This window comes from Macrobrachium rosenbergii, chromosome 37 (genome assembly GCF_040412425.1).
Source record: "Macrobrachium rosenbergii isolate ZJJX-2024 chromosome 37, ASM4041242v1, whole genome shotgun sequence".
NCBI lineage: Eukaryota > Metazoa > Arthropoda > Malacostraca > Decapoda > Palaemonidae > Macrobrachium > Macrobrachium rosenbergii.
The window spans coordinates 3,303,623-3,327,978 of record NC_089777.1 but is presented as its reverse complement, the minus strand read 5'-3'; the positions used below and the strand labels follow the sequence as shown (position 1 = coordinate 3,327,978).

The window sequence follows — 24,356 nt, the reverse complement described above, 5'->3', positions numbered from 1 at the left end:
TTGAATGAGATCTCTACTTTCTCGGACTTAATAATAATAATAATAATAATAATAATAATAATAATAATAATAATTATTATTATTATTATTATTATTATTATTATTATTACGAGCTTGATGATGCTCGCTACGCTGCGCACAAGTCGGCCTGCCGCCGCTGTAGTTTGCACGGTCGATACGAAAGTATGCGAACACTCCATGTTTCACACGGGGCGGACAAACAAGCTCCGCTCGCCTTTTATTACTATAGATTATTATTATAAAATCATAGTAGACCACATCCTTGTCTGAGATCCACTTTCACATCAAAACCATGTTTATTGTATAAAAGAATTATATATTTTACACAGTTACCTTGCCGAAAGTAATGGCTCCCTAAACTGTAACAAATATTTGTTTAGAAAACTACAAACATTTTTTGTGTAAAAATGAAATACGAAAAAAAATCAGTAATAGTAACCCTGAAGAAAACAAAAATAAGAGAAGTAGCTAAACAAATTATTTAGGACACGTAGTCATGACAATCATATACGCGAAACGTGTACATCTAGAATTTCAATATCTGGGAAAGAAGCTTCGTAACTGAAAACTTTACTAAAATGCATTACTATCAGCCTCAGGCGATTAGATCAAGTATTCAGGTTAGTCGCAGGCCACCGAACAGATGTATGAATTTCAAACTGCAAGGGAGTAATGTTTTGGTAAAGGGTGTATTTGAGTATATAGAGTAACGGGTTCCCCACTGAAAATGAGTATATTTAATGTATCAGTCAATGCCACACTCAGCGACCCCAGTTCACCAGAACTTCTGACAAAACGACACATTCCTTTGACGAAAGTTGTCTTAACAAGAACTTCTATTTCACCGTTCCTTTTGAGATGCAGTCTGATAACTTCGTTATTCGGGAGTATTCTCCTTCCTGTCTTCGGTGTCACTTTCGTCAGAGTCTCGGTGGGTGGTGCCGTGGCAACATCGGAGTCCCTCTATGCTGACTGAAGGAGTGCCAGGGTGAAGGAGAGCATAATAGGTAGCGTGCAGCAGAACGCCTGTCACGAGGGCGATCCCCGCCGCCCAGGAGGCCTGCAAATGTGTTAATATTACTTACTGATGAGTGCAAGGAGCTGCCAGATCCGTAAAACCAATGATAAAAGCTTCCGTCACATCATAGGAGCCATGTGAGGGAGGCAGTGGGTAGCACTAAACCCCAGGAAGCCATGAAAGTGTGTGTAATAATGAATGACTGTTACAGTTGCAGTTTTTACTGCGTTATGTGGCATCAACTCTCATTGCCAAATCAGATCGTGCTTTCTTCTGGATACTAAAATGGAGACTCTTAATGAAACAAAAACAAGATTAATGATGATAATTGGACCCTCAGTCTTCAAATGAATGTAGCCGTCGAGTAAAATTTGTCCAAACCGTTGAGACGAACTTCAATGTACCCATTGAAACTAAAGATATAAGATACAAGATAGTCACAGAATAAGAGAAGTTTGAAGAAGAGAAAGACTGAGAATGTACACCACTGTTTAACAACGACTTTCATTAGAACGATTTCCTTGAATCGAAGTCACGTCAATTGGTTCACTCCTCAGAACTACATCCATAATAGTAAAAATTTATTTATAGAAATTCAGTTGAAAAGCGCTTATTGTTATTAATATCAGTAACAGCATTACTATCTGAACCTAAGATAAATCAGTTCTACTAAGCAGAGGAATAATCTTTGAATACTGCATTACTGAGTTACATATATTATTAATAATAACAATAATAATGTTATTAGCAGTTAATAAAAGTAATGGTAATAGCAGCAATACCAAAGAAAAGCCCAAGAACGTAAATATGAGGCACCTACCCTGTAGGAGAAGTAATCTCCTGAACCCTTCATCTCTCCATTCCACAAGAAGACGCAGATGAGGGTCTCCACTGCTGCAATGCTATAGTATAGAATGAACCTCCCGAGCTGCTTTCCGCCATCTTCATTGGTGAGTGCGATGAGCCAGACTCCTCCCATTGTGAATGATGAAATGGATCTTTTCAAGAAAAGAGAGGTGAAATTGCTTTATTCATTATATCAACAGCTTTGCACGACTGTTCTGTTAGCTGTGTAAAGCTGTTATCAGTACCGTGTTTGCACTTTGGGAATTACGGTGAAGCACACTGCTTCTATGTTTTTGAATGACGAAAAAGAACATGCTTACAAGGATGAACTAACCTGTAATAGTTGGCATACCATCAGTTTTGAACTATTAGTTAGTTTTAAAGCCATATCAACACCGTATTCTCACTTGCCACAGTCGAGCTCTCAGCTCCTGTACTCTTGCTTCAGAGCAGAACTTACCTGGCAGGTGTGATTGTTCGTGAGGCGAGCAAACCAAAGAGATGCCAAGTCGTGTGTACTAGCCAGCGGAGACCAACTACCAGATAGACCCAGGATTTGAAAGCTCGGATAATCATGCTGTAACCCAGTACTCTAGAGCCTATAATAGAAACGAATGGAATCCGATGTAATGGTATAAGTAAAGTTTTTAGGTGTTCTCTGACAGGAGAGAAAGAAACAGGTTACACCTAGTAAACGAACTATATTTTGTATTTGCTTCATGAAATCTGTAACCGAGTTAAAATAAAAATGAATTTTTGATGCCGTCTTTCCAATCGTTTATTCTCAGGCTAATGTTTTAAGTTTACTTTACTGTAACCATTAGAGAACTGGAAAAAACTGGAAAAGATATTTCTCGTGCTTAACCACCAAATGCACGAGCAATGATTTATAATTATGAGCTTCTTGCTGATGAAAAACTCTTCACTAAATTTGCAAGGACGGCATAAGTCACTTTTGATTTGTCAATTTGAAGATACATTTGATCACTTGAAAGATCTCCAAGTTGCACAGTGGGTACTTCTTTATTTTAACAGATCCTCATTGAAAATGCTATACAAAACCATACAAAAGAAAACCCGTTCACAAAGTGCATCTGTCATTAGATAATCTCACTGGAGGTGAAGGTACCATGTGATTTTGGCTGAATAACTCGGACATTGCAATTTGGTTATTTTTAGTTTTCTGTAAAAGAAAACTATTAGATGGGTATTTGTCTGGCCGTCCGCACTTTATCTGTCCGACCTCAGATCTTAAAACTACTGAGGCTAGAGGACTGCAAACTGGTATGTTTCTCATCCACCCTCCAATCATCAAACATACCAAATTGCAGGTTAGGCATGGATCGTGCGTCTGGCAACACTATAGGACAGGCCACCACCAGGCCATGGCTGAAAGCTTCATGGGCCGCGGCTCATACAGCATTATACGCTGTACAGAAAACTCAATTGTGTCGAAGAAACTTCGGCGCATTTTTTTATTGTTTATTTTGATCATCGGTTATGGATATTTTTAACTCTGAGGTTATCAAGAAATACTCTCAAACGTGTTGGTTTTCGTGACTTCTGAAATAACAGTTTTTATCTAAATATTCGATAACATGATAATCGTAGAATACAACTGAGATCACCGCCCTGTAGAACGGCAGTAACATTCCAACCAAACCGGAGAACTGAGCGGGCTCATAAGTCAGGGCCTCTGGAATGACTCCATTTTGGGGACGCTCTTGGTTCTACTTCTCTGAATTATGTAGCGTGATCAATATCAGCTTTACATGATTTTGTGAAAAATGCAATTTTCGAGACTAAGGAAATCAGTATTCTAAAGAAAGCCTAGATAATTTATTGTTTTATATTTCTTGGTTATTTAAGTAAATCTCCAATAAATCAGATGTGACGAAGTGTTTACAAGCATGAATGAATTTTATTCAACTATTTACTTGTAATTAACTCTTACTCTCAAGCAAAATAGCCTTTTAGTTGGAATATTGGAATATAAAATTAAGGCCAAAGGCCAAGTGCTGGAACTCATGAAGTCATTCAGTGCAGAAAGGGAAATTGAGAAAAAAAAAGTTTTAAAGGTAGCAGGAGGAAAAACTCGCAGTTGCACCATGAAACACTTGTTAGGAGAAGGTAGAAAGAAAGATACTATGAACGGAGCGCAGTAAAATGAATGAAAGGGGATGCACCTAGGGGCCTAAAGGATGCTGCAAGGAACGTTAGTTTGTTTACGGCGCTGTCTGTCTGTGGAATAAAGGAAAGTCTTTTTGAGTCTTGAGTCAGAGCTGCCTGGTCTGTTTTTGGTTTGGACACAGTGCACTGCTTGTTGAGGTGCACTTTTGATGGCACTACCCATCTCTCCAGCAACCGGGAATATCCTTTTAGTGATTTTTAATATGTTCAGCTTCACAGCGAAACTGACTCTTGGTCCTGTGACACTAGACTGGCAAGGTCACCTGAGAAGCTGGCAGTCATACTTACCAATGAAGAAGAAATGAGCGAAGTAAAGCAAGAGTGTGGCAAAGATATTGAGACGCCCTTGTCTGTAGGTCTTACTCCGAAGGCGATTGTAACGGTTAGGATGTTGGAGTCTATGGAGCCGTTTAACCATAACGCTGGAATAAAGAAAGCCAGTGAGATTTTAACATGAAAACTAACCTGTCTTACCTCTTCCTGTGAATCATTTTTCTTCCCATAATGTTAACACTATAAGCTCACATGAATCCATGAATCCAGCTCCTTGGCGGAGCATTCATTGAGACAAAATGAAGTTCCAGAAAACACTTATCTAGGTAAATACTAATTGCCTCTCTCTCTCTCTCTCTCTCTCTCTCTCTCTCTCTCTCTCTCTCTCTCTCTCTCTCTCTCTCTCTCTCTCTCTCTCTCTGAACAGATTACACTTATAAAAACGCTACGCAGGGAAAATATGTGCCCAAGAATTTTTTTATTGCTATTTTCAGTGCCCCGGCCATTGTTTTTTTATTTTATTTTATTTCACGCATCAACGCCAAAGAAACTCTTAAATTCATGAGAGCAAGAGCAGTATGAGTTTTCGCCAAAGATTTTCGAATGCCAGTAGTCTTCTCTCAGTGAATGATGGTAGAAAACCTTATTTATCTTTGAGAAAGGTCGCAGAACTTCAACACGAACCTCCGGTTAAACATCTTTTCTCTTCACAGGCACAAGTTTGTCGACAGTAAAGCACACAGTTCTTATAATGGCTTGTAATTCCAGTCATTGGATTATTTCGGAAAAATTGCTATAACAAGCTCGTGCCATATAAAAAGAACCGGTGTTGTTATGGTTCGTGACTTAGTCTTTTATTTCGGCATCAGTTTTGAGAGTCATATCAGTCTTGCGTTATCTGGCAAGATTCTTCCCATGTCATCCATTTTAGGATCATTTTGGAAGACCATTTTGTAGTAAAATCCCTAGTGGATAATGAGCAACTTATTATTTAACACGGAAAGTTTTGTAAAACGTCGTGCTACGTAGTTACACCGTGTGAGGTTCTACTTTCTTAAGATGGTCGTCTTAAGATGGTGTTCAAAAGTCTACTGAGTGTCATTAATAATATTAATATGAAGAAATTGAGACATGAAACTGAAAACGAGAAACATTATGCACCTAGCCCATGCATCAAACTACGACAAGGAAGGGAAGACGCTGACACTAGCATGTGCCAGAATTCTCACACACACACACACATATATATATATATATATATATATATATATATATATATATATATATATATATATATATGTATATATTTTTTTATTTATTTGCACACACACACACACACACACACACACACACACACACACATATATATATATATATATATATATATATATATATATATATATATATATATATATATATATATATAATAATAATAATAATTTCAAACTAGATAGAAAATCAAGTCGTCAGTCATTTAAAGGAAACCTTTCCTCATTTAAAAAGCAAACGTTACTGAAACTTCTCAGGTCTTTCTTCTGAGGATGAAAAACACGAAGGCAGGAAAGCCTTTAATGAAATGACTTGGGGCATTCTCCTTTCTCGATGGGTCCTCGCACCTGCCATTTAAACAGTCCGGGTCGCAAGACTTGAAGCACAAATGCTGACTTACATGTACAAGGTTACACCCTGCGCCATCTTGGACAGGAGGATGACCATTCGGATTATTTTCCAGGCTTCAACAGGCGGAGCTACAGGTTCGCACAGGCCACGGCAGGGTGTCTGGTGCGAATAGGCTGAAGAAATGGAGCAAGAAATAATGAAGGTATTAGAAGTGTCAACCTCTTCTTTATAAGTAAGCAAATGACAGAAACCTGAATTGTTATTGCTCATCATTATAAGTTTTTATTAATCTGCTTGTCTGTTGAATTTTTATTACCTCACTTCTGTTCATCCTCCGCTTTTTGTAAGGAAGACTTCAGGCATTGTAGATAGCCGATGATTACTTAGAAAAAAAATTATCACATAGGCCTTCTAGGTAGCATGATAGTTCTTACCACAATCCCCGTGGAACAGCCACTGAATAACAACAACACAAATTTCAAATCAAGCTTTTCTTTAGTTTGCTTTCAATGACGAATGAATCGCCAACTTATAAAAGTCCGCCAATGTAATTTTACATATAACTAGACGTTTACGCACACATGTATATATATGTGTGTATATGTATATATATATATATATATATATATATATATATATATATATATATATATATTTAAATATATATATATATATATATATATATATATATATATATAATAGTATATATATATATATATATATATATATATATATATATATATATATATATATATATACTATATATAAACTATATATATATATATATATATATATATATATATATATATATATATATATATATATACATACATATACATGTTTTGTTGAATATGATGGCAGCCTTGGTTGCATTAATCTTGTAGATTATTCGTTCAACTCTTCTAATTAGTCTTTTTTCTTCTTCAGTAACAGAATTAAGTAAAATGCCAAAGTTCATTGCAGGGGTTTTATTTATAAAAATATCAAAAGTCGAAGGTAATGGAAATTCCGGGGGCGGGTTCCAAAACCCAGTGCAAGGGTCGCCAGTGCTTCTGAGATCGTAGGTATCGCGATATGTTTCGGAAGGCCTTCTTCCTTCCTCAGGCGGGAGCTGAATGAATTGGTGGTGTTGTTGTTTTAGATTTAGCTGGCCTTGTGCCAGCACGGGCTCTTGCTCCTAGAGCAGCCCATAACTGCATGAATTGGTGGCTGTGGTCTCACTTTTTTATGTCAGCGGGGAGTGCTGGTTACGGTCTGCTTTTTGGTTGGTCGAGAGAGCGTTAATTTTTGATTGGCCAAGAGGGCGCTGACGTCACTGGGCATGGTCTTTTCCCATTGGTTGGCGGTTTCTCGGCCTTAATCTCAGAGCGTAGTGGTTGCTCTGCGATGATTACTTAGAAAAAAGACGTGCCCTGTGGAGGAGTGCATTTATAGCTTCATTAAGGTCACGTCCTCCGTCAGGGGGTTCGTCAGGAGGGTCTCGGTCGTTGCTGCTGTTCCCAACGTCTTGCTGGGATGTTCTGATAGTTATGTTGTCAGGGGGCGCTGTTATAGGGCGTCGTGTCGCTGTCGGAAGCAGATATGTTTCTTGTGTAGTGGTGTTGGTAGGTTTTTCTGCTCTTATATGCAGTGCCTCTAGTATCCGTAGTCTTCGGTGGTCAGGGGCTTGATCTATTACTTCGAAGCAATTGATAATATCACAACGCCGGACACGAAGGTTGTGAGCGTCTCTAGCACAGTTGAAAATGGCCCCCCTCTTGGGCGTGACAGGAAATCCATTTCGAAAGACGCATGGTGGTCATTCCGATGTAGGTCGCAGGACATCCTCGCGAAGGGCATTTGCACCGGTACACCATGTTGGTCTTCTTCAGCGGTTCCTGTCGAGGGGCAGGGTTATTCTTAATAATAAGACTGCTCGTCTTCTTGCTGGCATAGTAAATGATCAATTGCACATTTTTCGTCGGGTCGGTGGGGGCGACGTGCTCCTTGATGATGTTTTTTAGGGCTTTTTCATCGACTTTATACAGCATGGAGGACGTGACCTTAATGAAGCTATAAATGCAATCCTCCACATGGCACGTCTTACGAACCATAGGGCATCGCAGAGCAACCACTCTGAGATTATGGCCGAGAAACCGCCAACCAATGGGAGAAGACCATGCCCAGTGACGTCAGCGCTCTCTTGGCCAATCAAAAATCAACACTCTCTTGACCAACCAAAAAGCAGACCGCAACCAGTGCTCCCTGCCGACCGCTGACATAAAAAAGCGAGACCACAGCCACCAATTCATTCAGTTCCCACCTGAAGAAGGAAGAAGGCCTTCCAAAACATGTCGCTATACCTACGATCCCAGAAGCACTGACGACCCCTGCACTCTTTTTTGGACCCCGCCCTTACAATTTCCATTACCTTCGACTTTTGATACTTTTATAAATAAAACCCCAGCAATGAACTTTGGCATTTTACTTAATTCTGTTACTGAAGAAGAAAAAAGACTAATTAGAAGAGATGAATGAATAATCTACAAGATTAATGCAACCAAGGCTGCCATCATAACACACACACACACAATACATATATGTATGTATGTATATATAAAAATTTATATATATATATATATATATATATATATATATATAAAATTTTATATATACATACATACATATATGTATTGTGTGTGTGTGGGTGTGTATTGTGACAGGAATCCCATCCTTGTTATTTTGCTCTTGTTTAACTTATTATTGGGAAAGGGACACCTGAATTTTCTTACATTTTTTCTTTCCAGTCATATAGTTTAATAAATGTATGTACTAATTTACAGTTATGTTGCTTTGTTTAACGTAATGTGCCACTTAGTTTTGTCCCTGTCTCTCTTTTACGACTGACAGCCGACATTCTTCACCCATTTGTAAGGAATAGGGCAAAAAAGCCTTTTAACACTGATCTTCATTTCAGCAACTTCCTATCCAACCTCTATTAGACGCTGCTGTTCTATTCTTCACCTTGCAACCCCCTTACTATTATTTTTTTGTAGAGAGCGAACTCTCGAGAATGCCACCCAAGAAGAACAGATCTTCAATCAGATGAATCTCATGTGGATCAGCTCAAAATTTCATCCCTAAGCGGAGGCCATATTAACCATCTCTTTGACTTTGATCTCTTCAGAGAATGGTCAGATATTGTTACCCGTTCTTTTCAATAAACACATGCTGAGCAGGACCTCGGCCAATGAGAACATCGCCCCCTCCCCCCACAAGAAAAACACAAACAAATGGAAGTCACCCCCAGACAAATGGACAAAACTCCATGTGGAGAGAGTGGTGCTGGGTATCAGATAAATAGGATGGATGACCTCAGAGTGAAGATGAGCGCGAGCAGGGAGGGAAAACCATATTGAGGTTATATCACCGAAGGTGAGAAGAGATCGCCGTAGCCATAAATGGAAGTGGGCTTTGGCCAATGAGCAAGACGTTGCACCTGGTTGCAAAACTTCAGAGACATGATGAACCAAACTGAATAAGTACGGATTCAGGGAAGAGAGAGGAATGGGAGAGGAAATTGAGTAACCAGTGTTAATTCTGTGAAAGCACTAGCAATTGCAATAGTTCAGTGTACCTTCCTTTGTTCATTACATTAACTAGGTGGAGTTATTTCTGCTGACTGGGTGACATTTGGGGTAGATTTCTGAAACGATAATTCTTAACTAAAGTAATTACTATGAAAAATTCTGTGGCCCTTGAGGTAATATATTTACCTCCAAGTGCAAATGCCTCCTTTATAACACTGAGTACTTATCTAGTATTGAATATACAGTGTATGCTTACACTCTCCAGCCCTCCCCCACATCGTTAGAGTGCTACATTCTGAGTGCCACCTGGTTCCAAAGCCAATGCTGAATCTAAACTAAAATGTTTCTGATATTTAATGTATGCGTCGTAAGGTAAGCACTATGTAGTGAAATTAACGTGTATCGACCGGGTAAACTAGTCACAAAAAATTGGAAAAAAGTAAGTATAGCTTAGTTTTACCAGACCACTGAGCTGATTAACAGCTCTCCTAGGGCTGGCCCGAAGGATTACACTTATTTTACGTGGCTAAGAACCAATTGGTTACTTAGCAACGGGACCTACAGCTTATTGTGGAATCCGAACCACATTATAGCGAAAATGAATTTCTATCACCAGAAATAAATTCTAACTCTTCATCAGCCGGCGGCGGGAATCGAACTCCGGCCCATCAAATGACGGTCTGAAGCTCAACCAACTCGGCCAACAAAGGGCTGCGACGAAAAATTGGAATCCCGCCAGATATAGAATAAAATTGTCTCGCAATATAAGCACTTCATTGATAGAAACAGGGTTAATAGAGTACAGGGTTAGACAGTCCCGGCATTACTGCACATGTTTGTGATGTCACTGGTAGGCGACCATAGAAGAAAACCAGGAAAACAAGGAAATGAAGGGTCACTGTGGGAAACTTTTGCCCACATGCATTCTCTCTTTCATGACCTTAGGTGAGAGAGGTCCCTGTTAATCTCCAGGTACTGCTGAATTAAAGGCTAATTTATTAGTTTTGCATATTTTCCCTTTTGACTTCTCTGAGAAGAGATGTTTCTGTTCAGGACTGGTCGGATCGTCAAGATTAAAAGGACTGACCGCCTTAATCCGGGTTAAGAGAGCTTCCTTGTTCTTCACTCTGGTCAGGTCAAATACTGACTAATGACCACTCTTTATCTTAACATCAACAAAATGCAGCCACAAGACAACATGCACGAGATAGTCCTTATTTTGGTCCGAAGTTGACTAGCCCTGTACTCTACTGTAAGATCCTTCAAAGGCCCCTCCCACTTACTTAAGTAACTTGTAATCATTTGGAAGTAAATTACTAGCTAAATTTAGTAATGATAGAAAAATTGGTAAGTCTGCCATTTAACAATAAGTTTTTCGTTTTCTAATTTGACACAAATTGAAAGAATATCACTTTGAAACCATAACTACGATATATTTGGATGGTGAGAAGCATATGAATTGAAGATACTGAGTGTTACGAAATAGATGTTAGAAAAGTGCCTTATTCAAATATCATTATTTAATATACACTTTCTTATCACAATGAATTTGTATCATAAAATGATCTAGTATTTGTGTTTGGTTTGTGATCTGATGTACAAAGAATTTCCGTGCATAGCAGACTTGAAACGTTCATTTGATTTTTTTTGTCATTATTTTATTATGTCTGTATGAGTGAATTTGATCGCTTGTGTATGATTCGTGGAGTTTGTAGTGTGTTTGGGAGTGTGCGTGAAGTTGTACTGTTGTTAGTTGTGTGATTGTTGAGTGAAAGACACTAGGGGGCTGTGAACTGGACCCCGTTGCAGTCTTTGAGAACGGTTCCATGTCTGTCGCCACCAGCCCGCCTGCAAGAAGGATTGCTTTGTGTTGCTGATTGTAAACAGACCTGTGTTTGGGAAAGACTTTGGTAGTGTGTCCTGTGAATTTGGAACTATCAGCCAACGCAGTAAAGTGAATCTACAGTGTGTGCCTTAGGTCTTACGACACTGTTAATTAGCAACATTCTGGACTTTGTGAGGCTAGTGGCGGCACTGTTTAGGTTAACGTTTGGATGAATGCTTCTGCCCTTTGTGAGGCTACAGAAGTGAGCTTAGTATGTGATATTTGTTTACATGCAATGTAATTCATGTAGTGTTTGCTGTGATCTTAGCAATTTCATTTGTCGTAGAAATTTTGGTCATTATTTTGCATTGTAGGCTTATTTCTTGTTGGATTATTTTGTGTTTTAGATGTTTGGGTGGAGTGCTGTTCTGGTGCCTGTTGTGGTGCTGGTAGCCTATGTGCGGATGCCGTATGTGAGTATAAGTGATTTGTGCATGAATGAAACACTTTGTTCATTGTGGGTTTATTGTTTGTAGAACTAAGTATGCATTTTTTGTACAGTAAACTGATGTAAGCTGTTTGTTTGCAGCAAATGTATCTGAAAGTCACTGAAGCATTATAAGAAGCTGAGAATAAAGAAACTGAATGCTTGATGAGATTATTTTAGCTACCCATTAGTCAAGACACAGGCTCCCTCCTGTTGACGATTGTGTTTGTTGATCTGCAAGTGCGGTCGGGGATCCTAATAGGTTAAATATTGGTCCCCCAGAGAGCAGGAGATTTGATAATTCGGTACGGTTGTTGTGGTCTGCAGCAGCTGCATTCACCGGATTCTACAATTTGATACGGACCCTGTTGAGTGGGTCATTTAAAGATGCTCTGTCGCTGTGTACTGTAACTGAACAAATCAAGACATATCACGGCATACAGTTTGAATATTTGAGACGGTACAGTGTACAACATGTCTAAATATGGCAGTGAGCAGTCTGTTGCTATGGCCGTCAGAAGACGTTAAGAGTAGAAAATCAAGAAACAGTAAAGTTTCATTGTGCAGCCGCAGATCTCAATTTCTTGCTGAAGAAGAACTCAAACGACAAGTGTTTATAAATGCACAAAATGAAAGGTCAAGAAGGGAGGAAAAAGAAAGAGAAGAGAGGGTAGAAAAGGACAGGCGTGAGAGACAGGAAGAAGAAAGAAAGATATTTTAAGCAAAATTGAAGGTAAAATGTCTAAGGGAAAATGGTTCTGCGCTTTCTGGGGCTAGCTCTTCAAGCAGCTCAAGATGATCAGAGCTTGGCCTCCCTCACATCTATCCCCATGAGAAGGTTGAGAACTGGAACACTGTGCATGAACCACCAGACATAACAAAGGACGCCAAGGGTGCAACAAAGACTGCCAACGTTACCAATGCCGTTATGTTCGTCAGTGGGACACAAGTGGTGTTTTACAGCTGCCATGATGCATCCTACAGTTGCCTGGGCATCGACTCCATTTGTTGGTGGCCCTGTGCATGGTACGGGGCTGTTTACAACCAGATTCTCGGCCATACCTGAAGTGGGGGAAGGCATGTGCAACGCCAGTGCCCTGAATCTGTCTGCATCACCCTTCCACAGCACACGTGCTTCACCACCACCACCTGCGAAGCCTACAGAAGGCCCAAACTCTCAACTTAACGACAGTCAAGCTATAACAGGACTCACACAAGTTCTTAGTCAGATGCTAGCTGCACAACAAGAGTACAACAGGAACCAGCATCTTCCAACAATGGAAATATCAAAATTCGAAGGCAACGCCACTAAGTTTGTGTGGTTCAGCAACTCCTTCGCTTGGGCTGTGGAAGCCAACACAGACGATCCACAGAGGAGACTCACCCACTTATACAACCGTTTAAAGGGAGAACCGCAATGACTGGTAGAAGGATGCATGAGTCTACAGCCTGAAGTCGGTTATCATAAGGCATGGGAGCTGTTTTGACATATCTACACCTGCAAGAATGACATAGAAGAAGACCATCTGAAGAAGCTGTTTGAATGGAAGAAAATCGATGCGGGCAAGGTTGACGATTTACACAACTTCGGGTTCTACCTCCACAACGTTCTGTGTACTCTAGGTGAGAATGCGGCAAGAGTGGAGCTGGCTGAGACCCTAAACCATGTTGTCAACAAACTTCCCAGTTACCTGGTTACAAAGTGGGCGTCCAAGATAGTATACACCCAACCATTGTTTAGCATGCTTGTCAAGTTCATTGTGCACGCGGCCGAGGTCACCAAGACCTGCAGTACCATCGGATCATATGACAACATCAAGGTCAAACATTCTAACAACACTCATGGCAAGCCAAAGATGATCCCGGTGCACTCCACTCAGAGGGTGCAGCCGAGCACCACGTGCTGCTGTTGTGGCAAGACAGGACATAAGCTGGATGCCTGTTATCAGTTTCAAAGGAAGAATGTAAGTGACAGGTGGACTATGATTGCCAGCAACAAGCTCTGCTTCCAGTGTTTCCAGCAGGGACACTCGCATTGTCACTGCAAGAACAACAGTAAATGCTCAACTTGTGGAGCAGAGTATCATCATTCATTGCTGCACCGAGAAGTAGGATCTAGCATGCCTGCAGGGACTACAAGAGTGGCAGCTGGCAGAGCATCTGTGCCCACATCTAATGTGCCAGCTACAGGGCGCGGGGTTGCAGCTACTTGGGGCAGAGCAACAGCTACAGGAGGCAAGGCACCAGCTGCCGGAAGCAGAGTGGGAGTTACAGCAACCACCACCACTACGCCAGCGCCCTTGCCCTTCTCCACGATCTCAAGTCACGCTCCTGATGGTCGCGTAATGATGAAAATCCTGCCTGTCATTGTCAATAACTCTGTCAAGACCCATGCCTTCCTCGACACCGGTTTTGTGTCTTCGCTGGTGTCCAGAAGTCTTGTTGAGAAGCTGAATTTGAAGGGTAGGCGTGTCAGCCAGGTCATGAGTATACAGTGTGGAAACTTAGGTGTGACGAGCTTGTCAGTCTTCGCCTTGGGACCTGGAAGACACCAAGCAACTGTTAATCGAAGAAGTCTACGTCAGGGGAAAGCAAAGTGTGACCATTGAGTACATGATGCCCGTGAAGTGGGCCAGGCAATGGCCACACCTTCAAGATGTCTACCTTCCAAGACTTCTGCCTAGCTACGGGGATGTGAAGCTTATAATTGGATTGAACAGCACCTTGTCTGGCTTCTTCCTGGATCAGCACGGTGGTGAAGAGCACAAGCCTATGGCGCACCTAACCAAGCTTGGCTGGGTGGCCTTCAGGTGTACTGGAACATCCACGAGTCAGATGCCAACCTTTCCCATGCACCTTATGACATCTGTTCACACCAACAATGAGGTGAGCCAGCTCCTTCAAGATCACTTCAACTGGGACTACTGGGAGAGCGAGATTCACTCCCATATGGAAAATTCTGTAGAAGACAAAATCTTCATTGACAGGGTCTCGCAGTCGATCCACCAGAAATCTGGAAAATATGTGATAGAGCTACCTCTACGAGACAGATCAAAGCTCCCAAACAACCGTGAAATGGCCGTACATTGGGCTGCAAGTGTCAAGAGGAAGTTCAAGAAAGACAACGACTACAAGCAGTCTTATGTAGTTGCCATGGAGAAGTATATCGAGTAGGGGTATGTGCCGTCTGTACCAAGCAGCAAGTTGAAGCGCAACGATGGGCGTGTTTGGCATATGCTGCATCATTCCATGTGCCACACAACAAATCCGAAGATTCAAGTGGTCTTTGACCTGAAGGCAAGATACAAAGGCACATCTATGAACGATAATCTTCTTCAGGGCCCTGATGTGGCCAACACATTAGTCGGAACTCTCCTCAGATTCAGGAATGGCCAGCACGCTGTCACAGCCTGTGTAGAGGAAATGTTCCATCAAGGTAACGTCCCCTTGCAAGACAGAGACCTTCTTCGTTTCCTCTGGTGGCCAAAGGGTGACACAACGCAAGAATGGTTAGAGTATGAGATGGGCGTGCATGTGTTCGATGCGCAGTCATCTTCAAGATGTGTGAACTATGTCCTGCGACACACAGCCAAAGAGCACGTTCACAAATACAGTGAAGAAGCATCTTGGGGTCATCACTACTAGTTTTTACGTCGATAACCTTCTCAAGGCCCACGACGACGAAGAATGCCTGAAGAAACTCATCCAGGAGCTGCCCTCACTCTGCGCTGACAGGGCTGGTGAGTTAACCAGTGGGCTTCCAGCAGTAGAAACGTGCTGTCTGCAGTGCCTGAGTCTGAACGAGATGCCTCCGTCGCAAGCTTGGACCTCAGAAAGGACGAACTTCCTGTAGAGCTCTCACTGGGGATCCACTGGTCCATGGAGGGAGACTATTTTACCTTCAAAATCAGCTTGAAAGACAGACCACACACCAGAAGAGACATCCTCTCCATCGTGGCCTCCATCTACAACCCGTTGGGACTTGTCACACCCTTCAAGCTGCCTGCCAAGATGCTACCACAGGACATGTGTAGGGAGCAGCTGGGATGGGAGGATGCCATGAAGCCGAAACACACAGATGGAAGGTGTGGTGTGACCAGCTGCCGCTCCTAGAAACCATGAAGATCCTGAGGAGCTTTGTTCCGCCAGCCTTTTGACCTGTGAAGGCCTACCAACTGCATCACTTCGTAGATGCGAGCCAGGTCGGGTACGGCACAGCCACTTACCTTTGGATGGAGAGTGTCGACGGCAAAGTCAGCTGCACGCTCGTCATGGGACAATCTAGTGGCACCATTGAAGACAACGACTATAATTCCCAGACTCGAGTTGACTGCAGCAGTTGTGGCAGCATGCATGGATTGCAAGCTACGTGAAGAACTCAGCCTGGAGCTTGAAGAATCAGTGTTCTGGAGCGATTCTACATCGGTCCTCAAGTATCTCTTGATACGCAAGGTGACTCCCATCACCACCTGGAGGTATGTGGACACAGCCAAAAACCTGGCAGACATGGCTTCCAGAGGAATCAAGGCTGACTCGCTGCTGACGTCAAAAATGTGGTTTCAGGGACCAGCATTCCTTGCGGGGTCCAGAGTCATCATGACCTGCAACTCCAAGCAACATGAAGATCGCTGCTCTGAAGGACGACCCAGAAGTCAAGAAAATGCCACTGCTCTGCGACACTGTTACAGAGACTGGGCCCTTCATCAAGCAAGTAGCAAAGTACTTCTGGAAGTGGCCACAGTTTGTGTGCTGCGTTGCCTGGCTGCAGCGACTCCTACCAAGAAGACACAACAATGCCTCTGGTGATTGCCTGAGCATTAAGGAGCTGACTGCAGCTGAGAACATCATCTGGAGGCTCACACAGAGGGAAGCCTTCCCCAGAGAAGTGGCTGCCTGCAGCCAAGAGATCAATTGAAAGATACTGACGACCAGCAAGATTGTGAAGCTGAAGCCTATTGTACGTGAAGGTCTTCTCCTTGTGGGTGGCCACCTTCAACACGCACCCTGCGATGAGAGTGTTGCCCACCCCATCATCCTGCCCAAGACACCACCGGCAGTCCATCTGCTAGTTAGATTGCAGCACGAGAAGCTGGAACACTACAGTCAGAACTTCCTTCTGGCAGATATTTGCCAAAAGTTCTGGATAGTGCAAGCAAATGCAGTAGCCTGTTCGGTGGTGAGAAGCTGTGTGAAGTGCAGGGCTCTCTGTGCACGCTCCATCACCCAGGAGATGGCTGATCTGCCTCCAGATTGACTCTTCCCAGGGGAGCCAGCCTTCACAAAGAGTGCCACCAACTGCTTCGGACCCTTCCTTGTGAAGATTGGGAGGTCTAAGGTGAAGAGATGCAGGGTGTTGTTCATCTGCCTCACTTCTCGAGCTATCCACATTGAGATGGCCAATTCTATGGAAACAGATGCGTTTCTCAATGTGTTGCGGAGGTTCGTAGCCAGGCGTGGTCCCATCTAGTCCATCAGGTCCAACAATGGGACCAACTTCATCGGTGCAGACACAGCATTTTGTGATGAGCTCAAGAAGTTGAACCAGACCACCATCAATGATACCATGGCAACGAAGGGCATCTCTTGGTAGTACAATCCATCATAGTCATCTCACTGGGGAGGTGTATGGGAGTGTCAAATCCGCTTTATCAGAAGAGTGCTAAAAATCATCTGCCAGCAACAGGTACTAATGGATGACTCTCAACACCCTCTTCTGTGAGGTTGAAGCCGTAGTGAACAGCAGACCCTTGGTTCGCATCACAGATAATGCCGACTGTCTGCTGCCGCTGACCCCAAACACGTTCCTCAACCTCAAAGGATCTCCGGACCCCATCACGAGCACTGCCAGAACCGATCAGTACTCACACCTCCGCTGGAGGCAAGTCCAGTACCTCTTAGACCTGTTCTGGAGGTGCTGAATGAGGGAGTACCTGCCCCTCCTCCAAGAATATCAACAGTTGACTACAATGTCGAGACCTACAGAACAGCGACGTGGCCCTCGTCTTGGATGAGAAGGGACCAAGAGGTACTTTGCCTCTGGCGAGAGTCATTGAGATCGTCTGCAGCATTGATGGAAGTGTGCACAACGCCCACCTGAAGACAGAGACTGGGGAGTGCCTCAGACCTGTCTCGAAGAGGTGCATTCTCTCCAAGGGTGAACTTAGTGCAAGTGAAGTGTAGTGAAGGGTGAACGCCATGCACTGCCCAAAATTGTGCTGCAGGATCTTCTAAGTGATCAAGTGCCTCACTTAATAGGGGGTGGTGTAAGATCCTGCGCAGCCCCTCCTACTTACTTAAGTAACTTGTAATCATTTAGAAGTAAATTACTAGCAAAATTTAGTAATAATAGAAAAATTGGTAAGTTTGCCATTTAACAATAAGTTTCTCGTTTTCTAATTTGACACAGATTTTAAGAATATCACTTTGAAACCATAACTACGATATATTTGGATGACGAAAAACATTGAGTGTTATGAAATAGATGTTGGAAAAGTGCCTTATTCAAATATCATTATTTAATATACACTTTCTTATCACAATGAATTTGTATCATAAAATGATCTAGTGTATGTGTTTGGTTTGTGAGCTGATGTACAAAGAATTTCCGTGCATAGCAGACTTGAAACGTTCTTTTGATTTTTTGTTGTTATTTTTATTATGTTGTCCGTACGAGTGAATTTGATCGCTTGTGTATGATTTGTGGAGTTTGTCGTGTGTTTGGAAGTGTGTGTGAAGTTACGCTGTTGTTAGTTGCGTGATTGTTGAGTGAAAGACACTAGGGAGCTATGAACTGGACCCCATCGCGGGCTTTGAGAATGGTTTCATTTCTGTCAAAGTTAAGACCTTAGTTTTACCAGACCACTGAGCTGATTAAAAGCTCTCCTAGGGCTGGCCCGAAGGATTAGACTTATTTTACGTGGCTAAGAACCAATTGGTTACTTAGCAACAGGACCTACAGCTTATTGTGGAATCCGAACCACATTATAGCGAGAAATGAATTTTATCACCAGAAATAAATTCCTCTAACTCTTCATCAGCTGCCACCAGCCTGCCTGCAAGAAGGATTGTTTTGTGTTGCTGATTGTAAACAGACCTGTGTTTGGGAAAGACTTTGGTAGTGTGCCCTGTGAATTTGGAACTATCAGCCAATGCAGTGAAGTGAACCTACAGTGTGCCTTAGGTCTTAGGAAACTATTAATTAGCAATATTCTGAACTTTGTGAGCCTAGCAGCGGCGCTGTTTAGGCTAACGTTTGGATGAATGTTTCTGCCCTTTGTGAGGCTACAGAAGCGAGCTTAGTATATGGTATTTGTTTACATGCATTGTAATTCATGTAGCGTTTGCCGTGATCTTAGCAATTTCATTTTGTCGTAGAAAATTTGGTCATTATTTCACATTGTAGTCTTATTTCTTGTTGGATTATTTTATGTTTTAGATGTTTGGGCGGAGTGCTGTTCTGGCGCCTGTTGTGTTTACTTGTGGGGATGCAGTATGTGAGTATAAGTGATTTGTGCGTAAATGAAACACTTTGTTTATTGTGGGTTCATTGTTTGTAGAACTAAGTCTGCATTTTTTACACAATAAACTGATGTAAGCTGTTTGCAATAAATGTCTCTGAAATTCACAGAAGCATTATAAGAAGTTAAGAATAAAGAATCTGAGACTATAAGAGATTATTTTAACTACCCATTAGTCAAGACATAGGGTCCCTCCTGTTGACGATTGCGCTTGTCGATCTGCGAGTGCGGTCGCGGATCCTAATAGGTTAAATATTGGTCCCCCAGAGAGCAGGAGATTTGACAATTCGGTACAGCTGCTGTGGTCTGCAGCAGCTGCGTTCACCAGATTCTACATCTATTAATCCTGGATAGAAAGGTGCAGTTTTCATTTAGCGAGTGGCGGTATTAGCCCGGCACTCATTGCTGGTAATAGGGTGCAGTGATATCTGTCATAATTGTTCAGAATTATGGAAGCAAATACTTGTTCATTGTGCAGAGCCCGATGCCAGCAAGTTAACTGTGCCCCTAGTGGTAAAGACAACGATTGTCAAAGTAATTGTGTGTTGAATTTTAATACCCATTTTCTTTTGGTTTCTAAAATTCTTCCTAGTGTTTTTAAGGGCAAAGGGAGCAGAGTATTGGAAGTATATTTTTAGAGATGTGACTTTTATAGGGTCTTCTTCAGTATTTTCTTGTATTCATTTTCATTTCCTTTCCGAGTTTCTCGATTTCACTATGTTTGTGCAAAGTGCTTTTGACTTGTTTGATACCGTTTGTTTGTTATCATTGTCATGTTCACGTTATTTTCAATTTTGAATTGTAAATACTTTAGAGATATGGCATTGAAATTGTATATGCCACACTACTCACTCATCCAGCAGGTTTTCCTCATTCGTGATATATTTCGTGATATATTCTAGATGATGTTGGCATTCCGTTTCTAACATATTTCAGGACGGCAGGATGAGGTTTCTAGCACTGCTTTGTGGATGTCCGCATCTGGCATATCTTGGCTGTGTCACTCGTCCAAGTATTGTCCATGAATTTATTTGGGTAGTGACATTTGCAAGACAAGGAAAAACGACAGTTTTTATAAAGCTCTATCAGAAGAGGGATGATAAAAAAATAAAACATACAGCCTATTGCCTAGTCATGTGACGAATGGTCTAGCTGATGTATCGAAATTCAGCTTTGCTCCGTTGAAGGGAGATTTTTATTCGGCAGGGATATGTCTTCAAGACGTAATCATCTGCTGCATGATCGAAACGGCAAAAAAAGGAATAATTGTTAATTTAGACTTGGACTGAAGTAGATATTTGATCAATTTGACTCATCTTCAAAGCATTTGGATTATGTTTCAATGAGAATTAATGATAAGTCCCTGTGACAAAGATGTGTAATGTGTATGGACTCAATACCTAGAAGAAGCAAGAAAGAGCCACATTAACGGATCCTGCGATGTTATCAAAAAGATTGATAGCTGTCATTGTTGGATGTGGTGGTGACAGCTCGGCACTTGTGACTACTGATAAGTGTTGTTGCGGTAGACAGCGCCAGAAAGTTTAAGCCGGTCGTTGGGTTTGCGATAAATCGAACTAGAACTAGTTGAGTATGCGTTGGAGATTAGAAGCACAGAAAATCATGGCTGTCAGGTCTTGATACAGTATTATGTGTAATGGATCAACAGGTCACAAGGGCCTAGCAATTGGGGCAAAATTTTCTACTTCAACGGGAGTTCGACCTAAGCCGTTAACATAGCTGAAGTTTAGTAGTGCTATTATGTAAATTGCACATTTTTTATTGAATATCAAGTAACGTCTGAAGTCATTAAATTATCTTTGGGAGATAATGTGATAAATGATTAAGTTTGCAGCCTTGACGTTCTTAATTAAAGTTGACAACACTGTGGTTTTAGTTGAAGATCAGTATTTTGTAAGTTAGCGGTCCTTATTAAACTGGGTGAAAAGGCCCCGAAGGAGAGCGCCACAAGATAGCAAAGGGGCGCAAGTCAACACAATCACTTTTGCTTAGGAAATAAGCTTGTCTTTTTGCACCCAAGTAATCATTCTTTCTCCCCCCCTCACCCGCCACACCCCTCCCACCCGCCACACCTCATCCCACCCCACCCCACCCCGTATAGCCAAGCGACTGAAGACGATCAGTAGCATAGATTGTCAGAGTAGCGGTAATTTTCAATCTGCAGTTATTTCGACTGCTAATAAAACCTGGTAATAAATGCTGATCATGACTCCATTGATAGCTCAACGAATTCTGCAGGACTTTTAATGTTTATCACAGTTTTTGGGTTATTAAACCAATATTTCGTGCCTTATGTGCGGAAAATTATAACGATGTCGGCGCATCGGTGCCAAGATAACTTGAATCCGATGCGGTCTGTGTAAGTTAACACTTCACACTGGGGTTAACTGAGTCAGGACTTTGTGAGAGATCGCACTTTATTCCATTACATTACTACGTTTGAAAGTGGAACATTATGTACAACATTAGAAATCTAAATTTGTGTGCAACATGCTAACGAGCATCATGTTGAATTCGTAGCCTACCTAGAGCAGTTGAATTTATTATTATTATTATTATTATTATTATTATTATTATTATTATTATTATTATTTATTATTATTATATCGAGTTTTATGAAGTGGATAAAACATTCACAAATATTCGTATGTATGATATACGTGGATTTCGAATTATAGGAACAGGAGTTACTGTACATTTGCCAACATGCCGCATCAGCTGCAAAATAAGTGAAAACTGACTAAGAAGTAAACAGAGCAAGGTCACTGGTCGTAATCTAATCTTTCACTGATTTTGTTACATACTTACTGGTCAGAATAGAACGGTGGCAAAAATAGATGATGAATAATGGAAATGTATAAGAATGGATTAACTAATGCATTTGGATGACGTGGTGTCATTTGTCACGGAGAAAAGTTGCAAAAATTGGAAAAAGGAGTTTCTGTAGTTAATTTTGTGATTTGTCTTGCACTGCTGCCTAAAAGTGGACAAATAAATCACTAAGGAAGATAATATACACAAACATTTTTTATGCAGTTATGGCCTGCGAAGTGTAGTGAGAGTAAAATCTAAGTTGACTTTGGAATAATAATCTTTTCTCTATGTTTTCTATCGAAATTGTTTGTATGATGCTAAAACGGTTTGAATAATGATAAAGTATGGAACAAAAGCGGATAAGAAAATAGATTGATAATTGGTGGTGTGGATTATGATGTAACTCATCATGTCAGTCAGTTATCTGTGGACGTTGGCTGTTACAACTGGAGTATAGTACAGTGCATAATAAGAAAGTATATTACAGTGCGTAAACTACAGTGAAAAAAGGATCAGTATCTATCCATACACTCACCTGAGGCAGTGAAGTATAACAGATTACAGATACACAACATTTGGTTCATGCTTTATAGCTATAGGTTATAATGTTAGATAAAATGTTCAAGGGAAGGGGCCTGGAATATATAAACAATGCAGACGGATGGGGGCGAGGCAAAAAAAAGGAAACAAACAAAAACGAGACCCACACCATTTGAAGTCATGGTTGAGAGTTACAGTATTGAGAATTTTTTTTGCGATGACAGGAAGGGTATTGTTTACATGTATTTGAAATGAAGTACAACAACCAATTAAGGAAGAGTTTGTGCTTATTTAAAAATCATGAAATGCAACTGATATGATTAATAGATCTAGAACAAGTGACTCAAATAACGAAGAACAGATTGCTGGACGGATAAGTAACTAATAAAACCTCGTGTAATGAAGTTTTTTTTTATCTTTTAGAAAATCCAAGATTATGATAGCAATTGTTATCCAAGATTATGATAGCAATTGTTATTTTTCAAACATTTTGTATGCATATAATTGCATCACAGGTATTCGAAGACCCAAGTAAAGTTAGGGCCATGTTTCTTACTGCAAAGTGCTGCTGCATGTCAAAAGCCCTCATGTCCAAATGTCATGGCCAGATTACCGACGCAGTAGTTGAATGCATTAAGTGAAAGAGAGAGGTCAGCTCCCTGAGAGGAATAATATTAAGATGATAAAGCTTCGGGCTCAAGATCTAGAACAAATGACTCAAATAACGAAGAACAGATTGCTGGAAGAATAAATAACTGATAAAACCTCGTGTAATGAAGTTTTTTTTTTTATCTTTTAGAAAATCCAAGATTATGATAGCTTTTGAAATGTTATCTTTCTTGATAGCAAACGATGACCAGAGCCTTGGTGCACAGGCAGCTGAAGCAGGCCTGGGGGACATCTGTGTTATGCGCTCCAAGAAAATTCAAGCAGTTAATATACCCAGGAAGAATCGCACTTTTTTGATGGTGGGGAAATCAGGAGAACTGAAGCCGAATTATGCCATCTTATGTAGCAGGTTAATGCTGATGTAAGGAAAGGCGCAGACAAGGATGGAAGGCATCCAAAACAACTGAAGGTTTCTTCTTACTTTTCATTGCCCCACATATCTGGTTCATTTCTTATCAGTGTGAACCAATGACATTCTTGAGACGAGAGATAACGCCTTCTGTAAGTGGGTCAAATTTGCTCAGCTGTGAACCAGCGGCGTCCCCGTCTTTTCTTCTGAAGATAAACGAATATCGTCTTTAAAAACAGTCATCTGGGAGGAGACAACAATTTTTCCCACGTCCACGAGAGGCTTGAGAGAATATTTCAAGAACTGGAACCCGTGTCAAGAAAGAATCCAAGTGAAACCTTACACCGGCTAATCCCTTCTGCTCAGATATCCATAAAGAAAACGGGAGCTTCCCAGTGTACTTGAAAGAGCTCTTAAATGATATAAGTACTTGGGGAACTACTAAGTGATTGGATAAAAAAATTAAATGATGCGTTGAGAGCCACCGTCCTAGTTATGCCCTCGGTCTTTCTTCCTGCCTTCCTTTTTGCCTGTTCAATGTCGGAAGTAATTTTTTAATCATACAAAACACTACAAATGGCCATTTATGGAGATTAC

At 41.3% G+C, this 24,356-nt stretch overlaps 1 protein-coding gene across 1 annotated transcript in view; it reads right to left on the bottom strand.

Annotated features, from left to right (window-relative positions):
• Positions 1-735: 735 nt before the first annotated feature.
• LOC136825254 (uncharacterized) overlaps positions 736-24,356 on the bottom strand; it is a 48,322-nt gene continuing 24,701 nt past the window's right edge. Inside the window, exons 7-11 of the mRNA XM_067081309.1 lie at positions 6,018-6,141; positions 4,364-4,497; positions 2,346-2,484; positions 1,860-2,037; positions 736-1,081 (exon numbers count right to left, since the gene is read on the bottom strand). Coding sequence (XP_066937410.1) covers positions 899-1,081; positions 1,860-2,037; positions 2,346-2,484; positions 4,364-4,497; positions 6,018-6,141 — 758 coding nt within the window. The 3' untranslated portion in view covers positions 736-898. The remainder of the gene's footprint in view (positions 1,082-1,859; positions 2,038-2,345; positions 2,485-4,363; positions 4,498-6,017; positions 6,142-24,356) is intronic.